The sequence below is a fragment of the Phascolarctos cinereus genome, unplaced genomic scaffold, assembly GCF_003287225.1.
Source record: "Phascolarctos cinereus isolate Bilbo 61053 unplaced genomic scaffold, phaCin_HiC Scaffold_2;HRSCAF=192, whole genome shotgun sequence".
Lineage (NCBI taxonomy): Eukaryota > Metazoa > Chordata > Mammalia > Diprotodontia > Phascolarctidae > Phascolarctos > Phascolarctos cinereus.
The window spans coordinates 296,186,231-296,204,496 of record NW_027555625.1 but is presented as its reverse complement, the minus strand read 5'-3'; the positions used below and the strand labels follow the sequence as shown (position 1 = coordinate 296,204,496).

Below are 18,266 nucleotides of genomic sequence, written 5' to 3'. Positions count from 1 at the left end.
TGGTGTCCACTAGATATGATGGACTGAGTTATTACCCATTCCCTTTCACCAATCAGGATAGTTAGTGCCAAAGCTGAGTGGATTAACCACTCCAGAGTAGGAGTTGTGGGGATTGGTTTCTTGAGATCTAGGTCCAGAGAATTACTCTTCTTGATAAGGAGAAGAGGGATTACCATATAAATGCTTATTCCCTTCTTCCCCTGTAGCTTGGGTAAGTTTTTATTTATTCACCCACTAATAGCTTAGCCCAGGGTAGTTTACCAGAGCTGAATGAACTTCCTTCCCTACCTTACTCTCCTCAGGTTCTGAAATCTCTTATCACTCTAAAATTCTATTCTGTGTTCTATGTTTTAACATGGTATGATTTTTATGGACTGTGGCTCAGGGGGTGGTTCCTGTTTATGTCCCTTTTCTAGCCTGGATTTGTAGTGAATGAGGCAGTGGGAGATAAGGCTGGAAAAGTAGGTTACAGCTTGTTATAGAGGGCTTAAAATGCTTGGCTAAGAAAATTATATTTTTTTCTTTAGGCAGTGGGGAGCCTCTGAGGATTTCTGAGCAGGAGAGTGATGTGATCAGAGTAATGAGTTAGGAAGATTGTTACTATGGCAGCACGTGGGGAATAGATTGGAGGTGGGAGAGATTAGAGGCATAGTCTCTGTCTTAAAATATTTACCAGTTGTCAGTGGGAGACAGATTGGACCTTTTCTATTAGGCCTTAGAGAGCAGAACTGGACCGATTTAAGTTACAGGGAGAAATTTAAGCTCACTATAGAGAAAATCTTTCGAGAGAACAGGATTTAGATTCAATAAACCTTTCTTTTGAATTCTACCTCCATTTCTTTATAGCTTTGTGCTCATGCATGTGTGATTTAGCCTACCTAATTTCCTCATCTGTAGAATGAGAAAGCTGGTATATAATCTCAAGGGTCCCTTCCAATTTTAACACTCTCTTTTCTTTTTTAAAAATAATTTTTTTTATTTCTTTCTTTGTTTTTTTCACTGTCTAGATATTAATCCAACCTCTCTCCCTTCCATAACATTCTATTTTCTAATAACACTCCCAGTTCTAAAATTCTGTGCTCTTTGCCCTAATATTCTCTGTTCTAAGGTTCCTTCTAAATAGAACAATCTAGATTCTAAGGTCCCCTTCAGCTCTCATATTCTGCTTTCTAGTATCTGTTCCACCTCTAACATTCTACATTCTTTGGTCTCTTTTAACCTTTATATACAATGGAAACATATATCATCTCAGAGGTAAAAGAGACCAGTGAAGTTAGTAGTTCTACTTTTAGCTCAAACAGGAATTCCCTTTGCAATGAGGGGAACCAAAATGGAGGGCAGGTTGTTCTCAGCACAGCCATTCATAATATCCCTCTGGATATTCATCTGGCGAGTCTTCTGTGATCTATGCTGTGAAGCCTAATGGGATGCCTTGCTGTTTGTCTTTGACTCTCCAGGTCAGTTTTTGGGTCGTGCGGGAGATTCTGACAGCACAGACTTTAAAAATAAGGGCAGAAATCCTGAGCCATTTTGTGAAGATAGCAAAGGTAAGTTAGCACTTTCTGATGCACCTCCTCCCTCAGACTGAAGGGAGTTTGGGTTCAGTTTGTATTGGTTTATACTTTGATGAATGGCTTTCAGTTTGATGAAGGCTGTGTCTTGTCACTTTGAGTTTCTTTGGTTTCTGGCCTCTAGAAGTGTATGCTATATCCTGCAGTCCTTGATGACTGAGCCTCAGATTCCATGGCTGAGAGTCTGTTGTTACCACGTGGCTCCGTGAAAAACTAGGTACTGTTCCAGCAGTTCCTGTACAAAGGAATTCTGTCATGTTCATTCACAAGGATGGTTTATTGATGTCCTGATTGGTTCCCTAATGACCTTATAATACTCCTTTTATCTCTGTTTTTTTCTCTTCCTCTGCCTCTATCCTCTCTTCTACTTTAGCAAACTCAAGAAATATTCATTAGTGACCATGGGATGTAGTAGAAAGAGTAGGGTTTTGAACTTAGAAGAACTGAACTGAATTCTGGCCCTATTTCTTATAAGCTATGTGTCTCTAGGCAAGACACTTTATGTCTCTGAAGTCTTAATTTTCTTCTATAAAATGTATGGGGGCAGCTAGGTGGCACAGTGGAGAGACCTCCGGCCTTGGAATCAGGAGGACCTGAGTTCAAATCTGGATTCAGACACTTGACATTTTCTAGCTGTGTGACCCTGGGCGAATCACTTAACCCTGATTGCCTCACCAAAAAAAAAAGTATGTACTAATATCTGCATTACCTCATAGGGCTGTTGTGAAGGAAGTCTTCTGTAATGATAGCAATAATGATGACAATGGGAACAATAATAATAACCAAAGTCCATTGTGGAGGGAGGTTAACAGTGAGCTGCACAGTAGAGGAATGCCCACCAAAATTCTTAGTCAGATGAGACTTAATATACTCTGAGAACGTAATAGTTATGGCAGTGGTTTTTATTCATATTCTGGTACCATAAGGTATCAAGATGTACTAGAACAAATCAGAAATATAATATAACAATAATCTACCTGCTACAAATAGTGCAGGGTAGATGGTGCTGTTCTCTACCGTGGACAAACCACAAGTACATATGAAATGAACTGATTATATGAATTCTTTTGTTATGCATTAGGCCCTGTTTTCCTACCAAAATTGGAAACAGATCCTACTAGTTATAGGCAGGGGTGTCATACTGATTTTTGCCTATAGAATCCTCAATGTCGAATTATACAATAATGTATTACTGACCAGTTCAGGGCAATGATAAGGAAAACTCTATCTTCAGTCCTATATTAGATAAAATAAGAAATGATATTGAGGAGCTACTACAGTCTGGGGAGGGAAAAGCTGAAGAACCTGAGGCGACTGAAAATATTCGCTTAGTGCAACTTGTAGAAGGTCTACCTAATAATGAAACAAATGATAAGAAGTACCAGCGTCTTAAATTATTTTTGACAATGAGATGGACAGACTTTGACTGGAATTTTGAAAAGCCATTTTTGAGTTTGATAGCATGACATCAATTAGCAGACCAACTATGCCAAAACAGAGCATTTCACAAAATTGGCATTCGGTATAATTATTGTGAATTTATTAATTCTCCTACAGTATTTGAAGGAGAGTATAAAAACGTTTCAGAACCTGCACCCCAAGAGAATATGCAAAAGCTCTTTCCATGGTAAAAGTCACAGGAGAACAGGTGGAATTGTCAGTGAACACTCCATAGGAGGAATGACAGGCATCCTTCACTATGGCGGAAGAAACTTTGGAGACCTACTGAAAAGATCTACAGAAAGTCATTTGACGATGACATCAATATCTAGCTGGTATACTCAGAAACTTGAAAGACATATCACTCAATTAAAGATAGCACAAATACACTTGTGGAACAGAATCTAGAAAACAAAAGGATAATGGCAATTCTAGATTCCTTTAATTAGTCATTGAAAGCAAAGTTGAGAGGTTAAGGCAATACAAGGAGTCCAAATAGTGTACAAAGCACAAACTATATGGTGGCAAGAAGTCCAACACAATGGAAAAGCCAAGTTGGATCAAATGAGAATGAGACAGCTTGAATACAATTAACATGATGAACTAGGGAGCACTTTCAGCAATGCAGATGACTGAAATTCTGACTTTTCTGCAACTGTGTAGTTTTGGAGCTAGATTAAGTGAATTATTATTGGCTTAACACTTCACAGAGGCACTTGAATTGCTAGGAAAACGTTGTACCAGCTTCCTTTATGAGGCAAGTCTGTCTCATTTTTCTTACCTGGTCAAGAAGCACCACCTCTATTGCAAAACAATGAGAACACAGTGACCCCTTCTAATATAGACCAACCTGTTTGTTAGGTCTTTTATACAAGGCATTCACTGCTTGTGTCACTTTTAAAAAATCCATAAACACCTATAAGAAAGCAATATATTGGCCAAGAAGAAAAAATGTGTGTTCCAGTAATTCCTAGAGGTGTAAGAGAAATTTATTATTAATTCAGCAATTATTGAAGAAGCTACATGAAAGCACCATGACATTTATTCTGATTTTATTGACTACCATAAAGACTTTGACTCCATTTCATAAAATGTAAACTTTTTTAAAAATTAATTTATTTTGAATTATCAACAATCACCTCCATAAGCTTTTGAGTTTTAAGTTTTTCTCCCCCTCCCTTCTCACCTCCTCCCCCCAAGACGGTGTACAATCTGATATAGGCTATAGATATACATTCCTATTGAACATATTTTCACATTAGTGATGTTGTAAGTAAGAATTAGAACTAATAGGAGGAACCCCTAGAAAGAGGAAACAAAACACAGCAGAATTAAAAAATAGCAAATAGTATGCTTCGATCTGCATTCAACCTCCATCGTTCTTTCTTTGGATGTGAATAGCATTTTCCATCATGAGGCCTTTGGAGATGTCTTAGATTCTTGTATTGCTGAGAAGGGTTAAGTCTATCAATATTAGTCATCACACAATGTGGCTGTGACTGTGTACAATGTTCTTCTGGTTCTGCTTACTTCACTCAGCATCAGACCATACAAGTCTTTCCAGATAAAATGTAAACTTTTAAAAAAGTTTATCTGAAATGGATTTTAATCATCTCTTTTCTTTTTGTATCATCTAGATGTACGCCTTTCTTTATCCCTCCCTTATAGCAAATTATTTTTATGAAAGGAAGAAGAGAAAAAAATCAGTGAAACAAATAAACAATTATCAAAATATGTTTTTTAAAAGTTCTGGAATCCCAGGTTAAGAACCCCTGATCTAGAAGGTGTCCAACCAAACCATGTACAATGTTAATGAAACACAGGGCTCATTACCCTATGGCATCTACAGAAAGATTATCACTTTCTCAATATAAAGGAGGAAGAGTAATGATAGATGTTTTCGAAGCACATGACAAACATAAAAATTTGCAGAAATACTTTTGGAACAATCAGACCTCTCTTCATAAGTAATAAAGGCTGACAGTGGTTATTCACGATTGGATCTGTTAGAATTACCCCGAATTGGTTTCTTTCTGGATAGGGCCTATAAAAGAGATAAGATCCAAGAGTGGAACCAACAGGCACTACAATGGTGAAATCTACATGAATTCAACCAATATATTTTAATTAGTTAAAATATGTTAATTAGAATTCAACTTCATTGTTAGATGAAGCATTTAACAAAGGCCTTGGTCTGTAGGTTCATTTATAGAAATGGAAAGGGGATATATTATGGTAATTCAGAATCAGGTCATTGCCACTAGAAATACATAGAGATTATTCTCAAGGGTCTTGAATTTACTGATCAGTGAAGGTTTTGAGGCAAAATGGTAGAAACTGCAGCTGTAGGTTGTAAAGATTTTGTATTTACCAGATACCTAGAAAGACACAGTTAGGTGGTTAGAATTACAGATTAGTAACTCACAGTCCTTATTAAACTAATCTTTCTAATCTTTATAAACTAAGATAACGAATCTCTGTACTATAAATACAAATCCATAAAATATCGTTGAGAATTCAACAAATAAATTATACTAGAACTAGAGTACCTTTAGAAGCAGAACCATTCATTGCCTTCACTTGCCTGAACATAACAATGATTCGTACAAATTTAAGTACAGTGTTTTTAAATAAATGTTACTTTACTAAATCTTCATTATCTCCAAACTGTATGTAATGAAAAGCTTTCAAAACAGAGAGATCTAGTAGAAAAAATTAAAACCATACGAGAAGAGGATGACATATGTGTTTACTACTACATTTTACTACAGTTTACTACTAAAGTTGTCACAGAGATGTTTTCAGTGAGTCTATAGAAGATGAATCTATATCCTAATACTCTATTTGCAAAAATAAGAGTATTTACCAATACCCTTATTCATTTACAGATTTTATCCACCGCACAATAGTCCACAAAACATTAAATATAAGTGAATAATGACAGGATAGGAACTGGATCTTGTAACATTTCTATTTGACCTCTGTCAAAAAAAGATAAAAACAAGATAATAATAACAATAATAGTGAGATAATGATAATAATGGTAAAAAAAAATAAAAGGATGATAACAGGAAAGTGATTTGCCTTAGCCTAATTTCTATCTGGAATCCATTGGAAAAAAATGAAACAAATGATATAATAATAGCTCCCATTTCTGTGGACTTTAAGGTTTACAAAGCATTTTCTTTTAATACCTCTGAGAGATTGTTAGTTGAAAGGAATTAATGCCACTCAACTGACTATTGTAAGCCAGAATATAGTCAGATAAAAGCTAGAGCAAAAGGCATAACTGTTCAGATACATACTACAGGCATTCAATTTAAGGCTTATGTTGAAGAAACAATTAGAGAACAATAAAATATCAGAATACAAAGAAATGCTATATTATGTGGTATTATTAAGTACTTTGGGGCAGCTAGGTGGCACAGTAGATAGAGCCCTAGGACTGGAATCAGGAAGACTCATCTTCATGAGTTCAAATCCGGCCTTAGACACTTATTAGTTGTGTGACCCTGAGCCAGTCACTTAACCCTGCTTGACTCAGTCCTCAACTATAAAATGAGCTGGAGAAGAAAATGGCAAACTACTCCAATAACTCTGCCAAGAAAATCCCAAATGGGGTCACAGAGAGTCGAACACGATTGAAAAAAAACGGACTTAAATAGTTAAGTACTTCAGGCATTCGGAAATGTGAAAGATCAATGTGAGCTGAGCAGTCAGGACTTGAGTTGGACCCCTGACTATGAGTAAGGATTTGGATGAGTGGAGATGAGTGGGTAAGGCGTCCATGCATAAGGCATCCATGTGTTACATCCAAAAGTGCTAGTGGGATTCTGGTAGACAATGCTGGCCCTAGACCAGCATACATACTGACTTGCTGTAGGCAACCATAACTAATTCTAGTTTATTAACATAGACCCATTCCAAGGAATTACTGGGTGTATTGTCCTGAAATATGAAACTTGGTAATGATAAACAAAAAATCTCTGTCTTCTTTATAAACTCGTCTTCCATATAGCTGCCAAAATCATCTTCCCAAAAGCACTGATCTAACCACGTCAATTCCTTGATCAAGAAACTTGAATGGTTCCCCGTTGCTTGTTGGACAAGGCACATACTCATCAGCTTGCCATTTAAAGCCCTTCACAATCTGGTTCCAGCCCAAGTTTCCAGGCTTATTGAACATAATCAGTCTTCGTCATAGACTCTATGTTTCAGATATAGAAGGTAGCCTGTGTAAAAACAGGGAGGTAGGAGACAGAATGCTAACTTTAGGGGCATTTCAGATAGAAATTAGGCTAAGGCAAATCACTTTCCTGTTATCATCCTTTTATATGTTTTGTGGACTATTGTGCAGGTGGATAAAATCTGTAAATGAATAAGGATATTTGTAAATACTCTTATTTTTGCCAATGAGAGTATTAGGATATAGATTCATCTTCTGTAGACTCACTGAAAACATCTTTGTGACAACTTTAGTAGTAAACTGTAGTAGCATTCTGTCTCCTACCTCGTTTTTACACAGGCTACCTCCTGTATCTGAACGTACTCTCTCCCCATCTCTGTTTTATAGTATCCCAGGCCAGCTAAATGCATAGAGGCTGATTATGAAGGTATCCAACCAAGGGAAGATTTTTGTTTTTTGATAATAGCAGTTCTCTAAAACTTAATTTCAATCCATGGCTGTGAAAGGAATATTCACAGCCATGTATTCTTGAAATACTGAAATTAATTTAGCTTAAAGATTTTGGTAACTAGAAAGATTCTACCCTATCTCTGAATTTTTCAGTATGGATATTGTGCTAAGTTTGACCATCTCTCCCCACCTCCTGCCCTTCCCCTACCAACCCAGTTTGCACATCAGGATAAGAAATTTATTTAACGTTGAAATGAATCCAAAATTCTCCGTAGCCTGGGACATGGTGTAAACGAATAAGGCAAAATGATTAGTGAAATGGGGTATTGTATTGTCAGCTGAAATGTATTACTGAATTTTAATAAAATGTTTCCTTAGGCATTCCTATCATTTACTGAATGTTTTGGTAACCAGAGATAACTTATGTTAGTATTTTTGGCATAATGAGAATATTTGTTTTTAAAATTCTAATATCACACTGTTCAAACTTGTTTAAAAGGAAAACATAGGAGTATTATAAGACTCTAGCTGCATTCTTCATAGGAAAAATAGACCTCTATCCAGTACTTTGAATCATTAGCTCATGACATTCTAAAAATTTGGGAATAGAAACTTATTTTGCAATAATTTGGGGGCAATGGTACTTTCTATGGATTTCCTAGAAATGTAGTCTCTCTGTGAGTTTTTGTTAATTTTAACTGAATTTTAAGAAAAGGACATTTGGCAGTATTTTATTTTATGAAATGTGACATTTTTGGTTACATTGTTTTAGCAAAAAAGAAATAACCTATTTTATGGTGGTTGTTTTTTTTTTCAGAAACTTCTAGAGCTCAACAATCTTCATTCTCTCATGTCTGTGGTATCAGCATTACAGAGTGCACCCATCTTCAGACTGACAAAAACATGGGCTGTAAGTTAATCCTCTTGTTTCCATTTCTTTCTTTGGGGGAGAAGAAGTGACTGCTTTTTGCTTAATAATCACAAAATTAGAAATCACATTCTTTGTGACCTTGGGCAAGTCATTTAACCTCTCTGAGTCTTCCAGCTCTGACGTTTTATGTTCCGAGGTTCTTTCTAACTCTAACAGTCTGTGTGCTAAGATCTTATCTTGTTCTCCTCTTGATTTAGCATTTAGTGTTTTAAGAACCCTCAGATCATGATTTAAAGTACTTTTTGGCTTTAGCATTCTGTACTCCATGATTTTACTAGAAGTCAAAAACTGATTATTGATTATTATTGACAGGGATGCCATTTCCTCCCATGATTTATGTAAATCAAGGCTCCCAGAAGACTGACTTACTTTGCTAAAATGTGGAATGCTGGTGGTCAGCAGTTTTATGAGGGCCCTGTGTTTGTTTTCAAGAGTCTTTTCTTTTGTTCAGTGAGGCAGTTGGGGTTAAGTGACTTGCTCAGGGTCACACAGCTAGTAAATGTCAAGTGTCTGAGGCCGAATTTGAACTCAGGTCCTCCTGACTCCAAGGCCAGAGCTCTATCCACTGTGCCACCTAGCTGCCTTCTCAAGAGTCTTTTCAAAGAAAACTATGATATTAATCAAGAAAAGTGGGGACTTTTGAGCAGGAAGTCTGGTGGTTATTGTAAGTGGCATAAAAGTCAGTCAGCTTAAATGGATAATTTAATACCACTAGCATTTATTAAGTGCTTACTGTGTACAAGGTCCTGTAGGAAGGACTGGGAAAGAGATACAAAGATGAAAAGCAACACATGCTGTGCCTGCAGGAAGCTTACAGTCTAAAGGGGGAAGAGGTGTGTCATGAACATAGTTGAGTATGATATGAGGCAGAATGATAGATAGAGACAGTGTCAAAGAAGAGATAGAAGAAAAGGCAAATGGAAATTTTAGAGTCTAGGAATATAGCTGGGAAACCTATAGGGAATAGACAAGGGTGGGGACAGCTGGGAAGGCTTTAGTAAGGAGATGACAGCTAACCACGTCCTTGAAGTAAAAGACAGATATCAACAGAAAAATGAAGATGAGGAATGTTCTAGTCATAGCAGATGGATCACACTAATTCTTGGAGGTGAGAGGGCACTGTGAGGTCAGAGAAAAATGAGTAGTCTGATTTGACAAAAACAGAGTGCTGGGAAAAGGTAGAATAGAGCTGGAATGTGACATTACCAGAAACTTTTGTGTTATGGTATAGACAACAAAGAGCTACTTACTGATCATCTTGGGGAAGGGAATTATCATAGTCAGATTTTTCCATTAGGCATTTTACTGTGGCAGCTATATGAAGAATAGATTGTAGAAGGGCAAGAATGGAAAAAGGGAGAGTAGGTAAAAAGTTGTTGAAATAGTCCAGGGGGGAAGTGATGAATGACTGACCTAGGATATATGAGTAGGGAAGTCTATGTCAACAAGTAGAATTCTGCCAATGTAGAGTTGACAGCATTTTGCAAATTATTAGAAAGGGGGGGGCATAAAGCAAAGGGAAAGAGGAGAATCAAAGGTGATTTCAAGGCCATGAGGGCAATGAATAGGTTTTGGAGGGATGATGTTATGGGAGAGGTAGAAGGACAAGAACTTAGAGTTGGAATCTTATGGTATATAATTGAAACTGCAGTTAGTGTTCTGGTATGAACAGATTTTAAAGTATTTAAAAATCTTTCTCCCACATAATTTAGCATAACACTAGGAACAGAGAAAGATAATTTTTGTCACTTTAATGGTCAGTCTCATCATCCAAGCTGTAACCTTGCCACACCGCTCTGCAGCCTTACTTTGTTTTAATTCGGAACTTAACCAACACAAATTAAAATTAGTATTTCCATATATAAAGTAGAACAGAAAAAGACGATTATACCTGAAACTATAAATTTCTATTATGCACAGCTTGCTTTTCCTTTTAAGGATATGATAAATTCAACATATGACTATCAAAACTATCCTGTTTGTGTTTCCTTCTAGACTTCCTTCTGTTCTTTTCTGTACAGTAAAAGTGATTTAATGACCATCTTGTCTCTCTTTTTTTGGGGGGGAGGGGTGCATAGCTCTGTCACTATCCCCCACCCATCTGAAAAAGAAGAAAAGAAACCCCTTGTAACAAATATGTGTGGTCAAGCAGAATAAATTTATGTATTGGCCATATCCATCATTCCACACCGAGAGTCTACCATCTCTCTGTTGTCAGGAGGTGGGTAGCATGTGGTCCTTTGGAACTGTTGTTGGGCATGTATTCATAAGATCATAGAATATTAAATTTGGAAGGAACACTAAAGATCATCTAATCCAGGGGTGGGGAACCTGCAGGTCCTCAAGTGCATCCTTTTAACTGAGTCCAAGTTTTACAGAACAAATCCTTTTATGAAGGGAATTTGTTTTGTGAAGTTTGGATTCAGTCAAAGGCTACACTTGAGGACCTACAGGGTCATATGTGGCCTCTAGGCCGAAGGTTCCCCACCCCTCATCTAGTCTAAACTTCTCATTTTACAATTTTCTTCAAATTGACAAAGAGAGAAGGAGAGTGATTTACTTGTGGTCACATAGCTATTAAATAGCAGAACTGACAACAGAGAGGTGGTGGACTCCAGGTATGGAATGAGACATGCACTTTTGGACATGACCAATATGTGAATTCATTCTGCTTTACCTCCAATGTTGTTTTTCTCCTACAATGTTGTTGGTATCATATAAATTGTTCTGGTTCTGCTCTTTCCACTTACATCAGTTCATACAAGTCTTTCCAGGCTTCTCTAAAACTGTTCTTTTCATAATTTCTTATAGTATAATGTTCTATTATATTCATATACCATAATTTTTTCAACCATTCCTTAATTGATGGGCATCACCTTAGATTCCAGTTCTTTGCTATCACAAAAAGAGCTGCTATGTATTTTTCTACATCTGGGTCCTTTCTCTCTTTCTTTGATCTCGTTAGGATGCAGATCTAATTATGGTATAGCAGAGTCAAAGGACATGCACAGTGGAATGACTTGTTGAGCATAGCTTCAAAGTCTTTGCGGCTAGTCTAAGTGAGTTTATGTTTCTGACCATGTAGAATGTTTATGTATTCATAGGATCATGGGATATTCGAATTAGAAGGAACATTAAAGTCTCATTTTACAGTTTCCTTAAAGCTGACGAGACAGGGAAAGTGATTTGCTTGTGGTCCCATAGCTAGTAAGTAGCAGAGCTGTGATTTGAACCCTTAACCTTTTCATAACAGATCCAGCATTTTTTCCATTGAACCAAATGTTCCTATAAGTTATTTCAACTAAATTCAATTAAACAAAAATATAATAATAATAATTGCTAGCATTTATATATACCACTATAAGATTTGCAAGGCGCATTACACACATTATCTCATTTTATCCTCATAACAACCCTGGGAAGTAAGGTCTATCATTATCCTCATTTTCTAGATTTGGAATCTAATGCAGACAGAGGTTAAGTAACTTGCCCAGGGGGCCTGGTAAGTATCTGAAACAGGATTTGAAGTCATGTCTTCCTGAGTGTAGGTCCAGTGCTCTGTCCATTACATTATCTAGTTACTTCTAATTCACACCTGGCTTTGCGTAAGGGACTCTAGTATAAGGTCCAGGGATAAAAATGTACAGTCTTTGCCCTTAAGGAACTTTCAGAGGGAGAATAGAGCATGTGCACTGACAAGTACATAGATAAGTAAATGCGAAATCTATACAAAATAAATTAATTACAGGATGGGAAAAGCACTAATGCCTGAGAGATCATCAGAAAGGACTTTGCTTAAGAAATAGCACGTGAACATCTAAAACTAGGTGTCCCATAGACATCTCAAACTCAACATGTCCAAAGATGAGAGATAGTTTTAGATGCTTTGTAGACACTTGGTGATACAGGATTGTAGAGTGAAAAAAGAAAGAGAAAAGAGATGAGGGCCCAGAATGGAGATTGGGGGCCACTCACGGTGAGTAAGTACAAGATGCATGAAGATCCAGTAGTGGAGACTAAGGAGAAGTCAGATAGGTAGAAGGAGAACCAGGATGGAGTAGTGCCACAAAAATCCAGAGAAGAAAGTATCAAATGTTGCAGGAAAATAAAGAAGTGTGAGGGCTAAGAAAAGGCCATTGGATTTTGCAGTTAAGAAATAATTGGTAACTTTGGAGAGAATGGTTTCAGTTGAGTTGTGAGGTGTGAGGCTGGTTGCAGTGGAGTCAACCGGGTATCTGAAGTATGGTCTATATGCTCTATTGGCATCCTCACAATATCAGAAGAACTAGAAGAAGGTCCCTAGCATGTCAGACAGGTCTCCTCTGGTAAATTTATGGGAAGATGCAGATAAGAGTCACACAGGGCTAAGAGTCATTGATAGATTGTGATCTACATGGTGACGAAGAAGTGCCTGCGAATATGGTGTCTAAGAATGGGGTTTGGATTTCTGAATGATATCTTAACCTTTAGAAGAGTGTGCAAACTGCAACCCACTGGCCAAGTCCAGCCTTCGGTCTGTTTTTATATGGCCGATGAGCTAAAAACGTTTTTACATCTTAAAACAAAGTTGTATTTTAAGATGTAAAAACCATTCTTAGTTCATAAGATATACAAAAACAGGTGGCAGGTTGGATTGGGCCTGCAGGCTATAGTTTGACAGCTCCTGACCTATAGGAATGACAAGATCCTGGACAGAGATAAAGTGGGCCTAACAATAATGTTAAGAATATATTTACCTGATCACCTAAACTAATTAAAAGCACTTTAAATCGAAAAGATGAAGGAGAGAGTAGCTACAATAAAGGAAAAATAATAGCTATTGAGTCACTCCCAGTGCCTGGCACTTAGTAGGTACTTAATAAATGTTTAATGATTGATTGATTCATAAGAATATCCAAGAAAGAAGCCAAGAATAAGACTCATGACTTCAAATGTCTATATCCAAATACACAAGGTTTGGTCAGTAAGCAAGATGAACAAAAATTCCTAATAATACGAGGGGGCAAATTTGATCTCATAAATATCATTGAGACTGGATAGGAGGAAACCCATGACTAGAATATAGCTCTGAAAGGGCATTATTTGAAAGAAACATGATTGGTGAAAGGGAAAGAGGGCAAGGCAGCATCATATAGTGAGAAGATATATTCATGTGCAGAAATCCAAGAACCGGAAGGGAGAAGCATGGTAAAGAGAGTATGGTGAAGATCAATGGAGGGAGAAATGATTTTGTCATCAGGTTACTACGGACCACCTGGAAAGAAAGAGGAAATAATTGAGCAGTTCTGAGCTGGAATATAAGCCTAGCATATGATATATGACTAATGAGGCATGATATCATACTCATAGGGGATTTTGGTTATCTGTACATCTGCTGGGGCTTGCACTGCCAAAAGCAGAACCACTAATGATTTCCTTAATGATAACCTGTTTCACCCTTCAAAAGGTAGAACAATCATTAAGAGGTGACACCATCAATAGAGGAATGGAACAAAACTCAAGGAGACCTAAGTTCAAACTGTGCCTCTGACACTTATTTATCACAGTGCTTATTACAATGCCTGGCACATAGTAGGCACTTCAGTGCTAGTTGACTGACTGTGTGACTCTGGGCAAGTTACTTTACCTCTGTCACTTTCTGTTTCCTCATCTCTAAGAGGGGGATTATAATAGGTTCGTTGTGAGGATCAAGTGAGAAAATTTATGTAAAGTGGTTTGTAAACCATACAGTGTTATGTAAATGCTAGCTATTATCATCAGTGTCAACAGCAGCAGGAACAATTATGTTTCTCACCGAAAGGGAGGAGCTGGTTGATGGGGAAGAAATGATGGGAGCTTTGGGGGGGAAGTGAATACTACCTCTCACAGTTTGTGAGAGAGGTGAGGAGAGATAGGTATAGTTTGACATAAATCTTAAATTTGAGGAGAGCAGATTTCAGTGGGTGCAGAGGAAGAATAGGTAGGATTCCATGGGCCTAAATTCTACAGGGGTAGTCAGCTCAGCCCCAGATGGAAGGGGAAATTTCAAGAATAAAATTTTGAAGACACCAAAGGAAACATTTCCAGTGAAAAGGGAAAAAAAATGAAAGTTCTCTGAAGAGACTAATGTAGATTTACAGATCATTCATTAGCTGACTAATTATTTTTTAAAATATATGTACTTAGGGAGGAAGCAAGGGTAAGTAAGAAAAGACGAATACAAAGCTGTGGCATGGTCCTGTAAGAATAACATCAGAAGTGCTCAAGCCCAGTGTGAGCTCAGGCTGGCAGAGCAAGCAGAGGGTAACAAAAAGTTGTTTGTTTTTTTTAAGCTACACTAGTGAAAGACAAAGATCAAAGAAGGAACAGGACTGCTATTTAGAGTGGATGATAATGGACAAGAGAGAAAGCACAGCTGCTCAATTATTATTTTATTTTTGTTTTCTCTTCCACGGAGAACGGCCTTTGGACTTGAAAGGACAAATGAAAGTGGCTAATAGGGGGCCGGTACCCAGTAGAAAGAAGGAGGTAGTGAGAGAGCACTTAGCCGTCCTTGATGGATTCCAGGTCACTTGGCCCTGATAAAATATATCCCTGGGGAAATGAAAGAATTGGCAAATGAGATTGCTGAGCCATGTAATCATAATCAGCATAATCTGAAAGATCACAGAGAATGGAAGAGGGGTTTGCAGGACTGGAGAAGGGCAAATGTTGTTCCAGTTCTTAAAAAAAAGGGAAGAGAATTATGTCTGCAAGTTATAGGCCAATAGGCTTGACTTCAATTCCAGGGATAATTCTAGAATAAATTATTAAAGAGATGCATTTGTGAACATATAGAATGGAATGCAGTGATCACAAAGAGCCAGCTTGGGCTCATCCAGAGCCCTAAATAAAGTGGTATCCTATATAAAGTGGTGCTTTCAGGTCAGAAGCATCATTCCACCGTGGTTATATTTGAAGTTGTACAGGTAGGAGGTGTCCACATGGGCTGCAAGGATGATGTTTACTCTGCAGCAGGCATTTTTCCCCCCATGCACTGCATTACTGATGAAGTAATCTTCTGGCCTGGGCTTGACCTTGTGGTGCTTAGTGTCCATGTAAACACTGAGCATATTATTGCCTTTATGGAGCCCATAGACCAAGGTCATGAGGTCTGGGAACAGAAGACCTTATCCTCATTGAGCTATGACCTGTGAGGCCTGTGTTCTCTGTAGATCTCCCAAGGTTCTAAGGAAGCCTGGATTCTAAAATGGTAACAGAGTCCAAAATGGACCATTTTGATTACATACAATTTAAAAGCTTTTGTAGAAGCAAAACCAATGCAGCTAAAATCAGAAACAAAACAGTTAAATGGCAAAAAAAATCTTTATAGCAAGTTTCTTTGATGAAAGTCTAATTTTTTAAGATAAATGAGGACTTTATTCATATTTATAGGGAAAAGAGCCATTCCCAATTGATAAGTAGTCAAAGGATATAGACAGTTTTCTAAGGAAACAATCCAAGCTATCAACAATCATGTGAAAAAAATACTCCAAATCACTAATAAAAAAGTACAAATTAAAGCAGCTCTGAAGTTCTACCTTATACCTAACCAGACTGGAAAAGTTGACAAAAAAGGAAAATGACAAATGTTGGAGGGATTGCATTTAAAACAGGCACATTAATTAATGCACTCTTGGTGGAGCTGTGAACTGGTCCAGTTGTTCTGGAAAACGAATTTGGAATTTTGCATATTGTTACACTGTGCATACCCTTTGACCTAGCTACAACAGTACTGGGCCTATATCCCAATGAGATTTTAAAAATTCTTTTAGTCTTAGAAAAAAAGGCTAAAAATACATGCAAAAATACTTATAACAGCTCTTTTTGTTATAGCAAAGAACTAGAAACTAAGAGAGTGTTCATTATTTGTGGGGAATGACTGAATAAATTATGGTATATGAATGTAATGCTGTTCCATTGGGCATGATCAGTGTGGGAATTTGTTTTGTTTGGCTATCCTTGGGTTTTTTTTTTACAAGGGTTTTCTTTTATTCTTCTTTTTTCAATGTGGGAAAAGTGGGAATAAGAGAAAATAAATGCTCATTAGTCAAAAAAAGGTTAAAAAAAATGAAAGTTACATTTTTAAAAATGAAGTCACTTAAATTTCCTAGGCCTCACTTTCTTCATCTCTAAAATGAGATTAGACCAGGTAGTCTCTGAGGTCCTTTCCATTTTAAGATCTATGAAAGTTATGAAGTATCTCATGCTGTTCTTGTGGAAAACATTGAGATATAGTCTGGATGATAGAAGAGTTAGATGAATTCAGAACTGATTAACAGGCTGGATTGACTTAAAAAGAATTCATTAAGATTTGACATCAACTTAGAAGGAAGTCTCCATCTTAGTCCCCCATAGGTCTGTGCTTAGCCCTGTGTCATTTAACATTTAAAAAATAAATTGCTTAAATAAAGGCAGAGATGGCATGCTTCTCAAGTTTATAGAGGGCATAAAGCTGGGAGGAATAGTTACACACTAGATGACAGAATCAGGATGCAAAAAGCTCTGACAAGCTAGAACGTTAGGGTACAAATAGTAAGATGCAATTCTGTAGTGTTAAATATAAATGTATACACATGGGTTAAAATCACAGAGGCACATTTAGATAGCTATTGGTCTGAAAAAGTTGGGGATTTTGATAGACTGAAAGCTAACATGAGTCAACAGTGGAATATCTTGGGCAAAAATGCTAGTGTGATCTTGGGCTTCATTAAAAGGGACTTATATTCCAAGAGGGGCAGGTAGATGGCACAGTGGATAGAGTGTTGGGCCTAGGGTCAGGAAGACCTGAGTTCAAATTTGATCTCAGACACTCACTAGCTGTGTGACCCTGGGCAAATCACTTAACCCTAGTTGCCTCAGTTTCCCCCTTTGTAAAATGAGCTGAAGAAGGAGATGGCAAATCGCTCCAGTATCTTTGCCAAGAAAACCCCATGAAGAGTCAGGCACAACTGAAAACTAAACAACAACAAATATATTCCAGGAATACGGAAATAATAGTCTTTTGCAATCTAGGCTGGCCAAACTACATCTGTGATATTGTATCCAGTTGTGCATGTCACTGTTTAGTTTAACAATTATAACTATTGCTGGGCCCCAGGGGCTAGGGTGCTGTGCCTTCTCCCTTTCCATCAAGAGACTTTTCTTCAAAACTGTGCATATGGTCTGAGTTAAATCCTAGGGAAGCCTGGCTTCTAGTAAGAGGAGTAAGATTCCTTTTCTCAGACTCTTCAATGTGTTACACCCTCCTATTGTTCTCTAGGGAAAAAAATACTTAAAGCTTAGCTTTGGTTCATATTAAGTGTCTCAATCTATCTTGTAAATCAGGTGTAAGACAGGTTTGTATTTCCTGTACACACAAAAGAAATGCTAAACACAAAAGACTCTCACAAATTTCTATGAACAGAAAGTCTTAAAACAGGATTCAGTAACTTAACACTACTGTTATATTCTCCCTGGAGGTTGAAACTTAAACCTCCTCAGAAAATGTTGCAGTTTATTGAGCCTGCTGCAAACAAATCCTTACATTTCACCTGGCTTTTGCCTCATCCCCTCAAAGACTCTTTCCACTGGCCAGCTAGGCCAGAGCTTGCAGTCTTTCTCTTGTTCTACGTACATCTTCTCTGATGCAGAAACTTGCCCCGCTACCAGTCAGTTCTACCCAGTGGAC

The 18,266-nt window shown here is 37.5% G+C and overlaps 1 protein-coding gene across 2 annotated transcripts in view; it reads left to right on the top strand.

The window, feature by feature from the left end:
• RALGPS1 (Ral GEF with PH domain and SH3 binding motif 1) overlaps positions 1-18,266 on the top strand; it is a 606,537-nt gene that overhangs the window by 211,620 nt on the left and 376,651 nt on the right. For both annotated transcript variants that reach the window (XM_020984956.2, XM_020984955.2), the window contains exons 7-8: positions 1,458-1,547; positions 8,465-8,557. In XM_020984956.2, the coding sequence (XP_020840615.1) occupies positions 1,458-1,547; positions 8,465-8,557 (183 nt within the window). The remainder of the gene's footprint in view (positions 1-1,457; positions 1,548-8,464; positions 8,558-18,266) is intronic.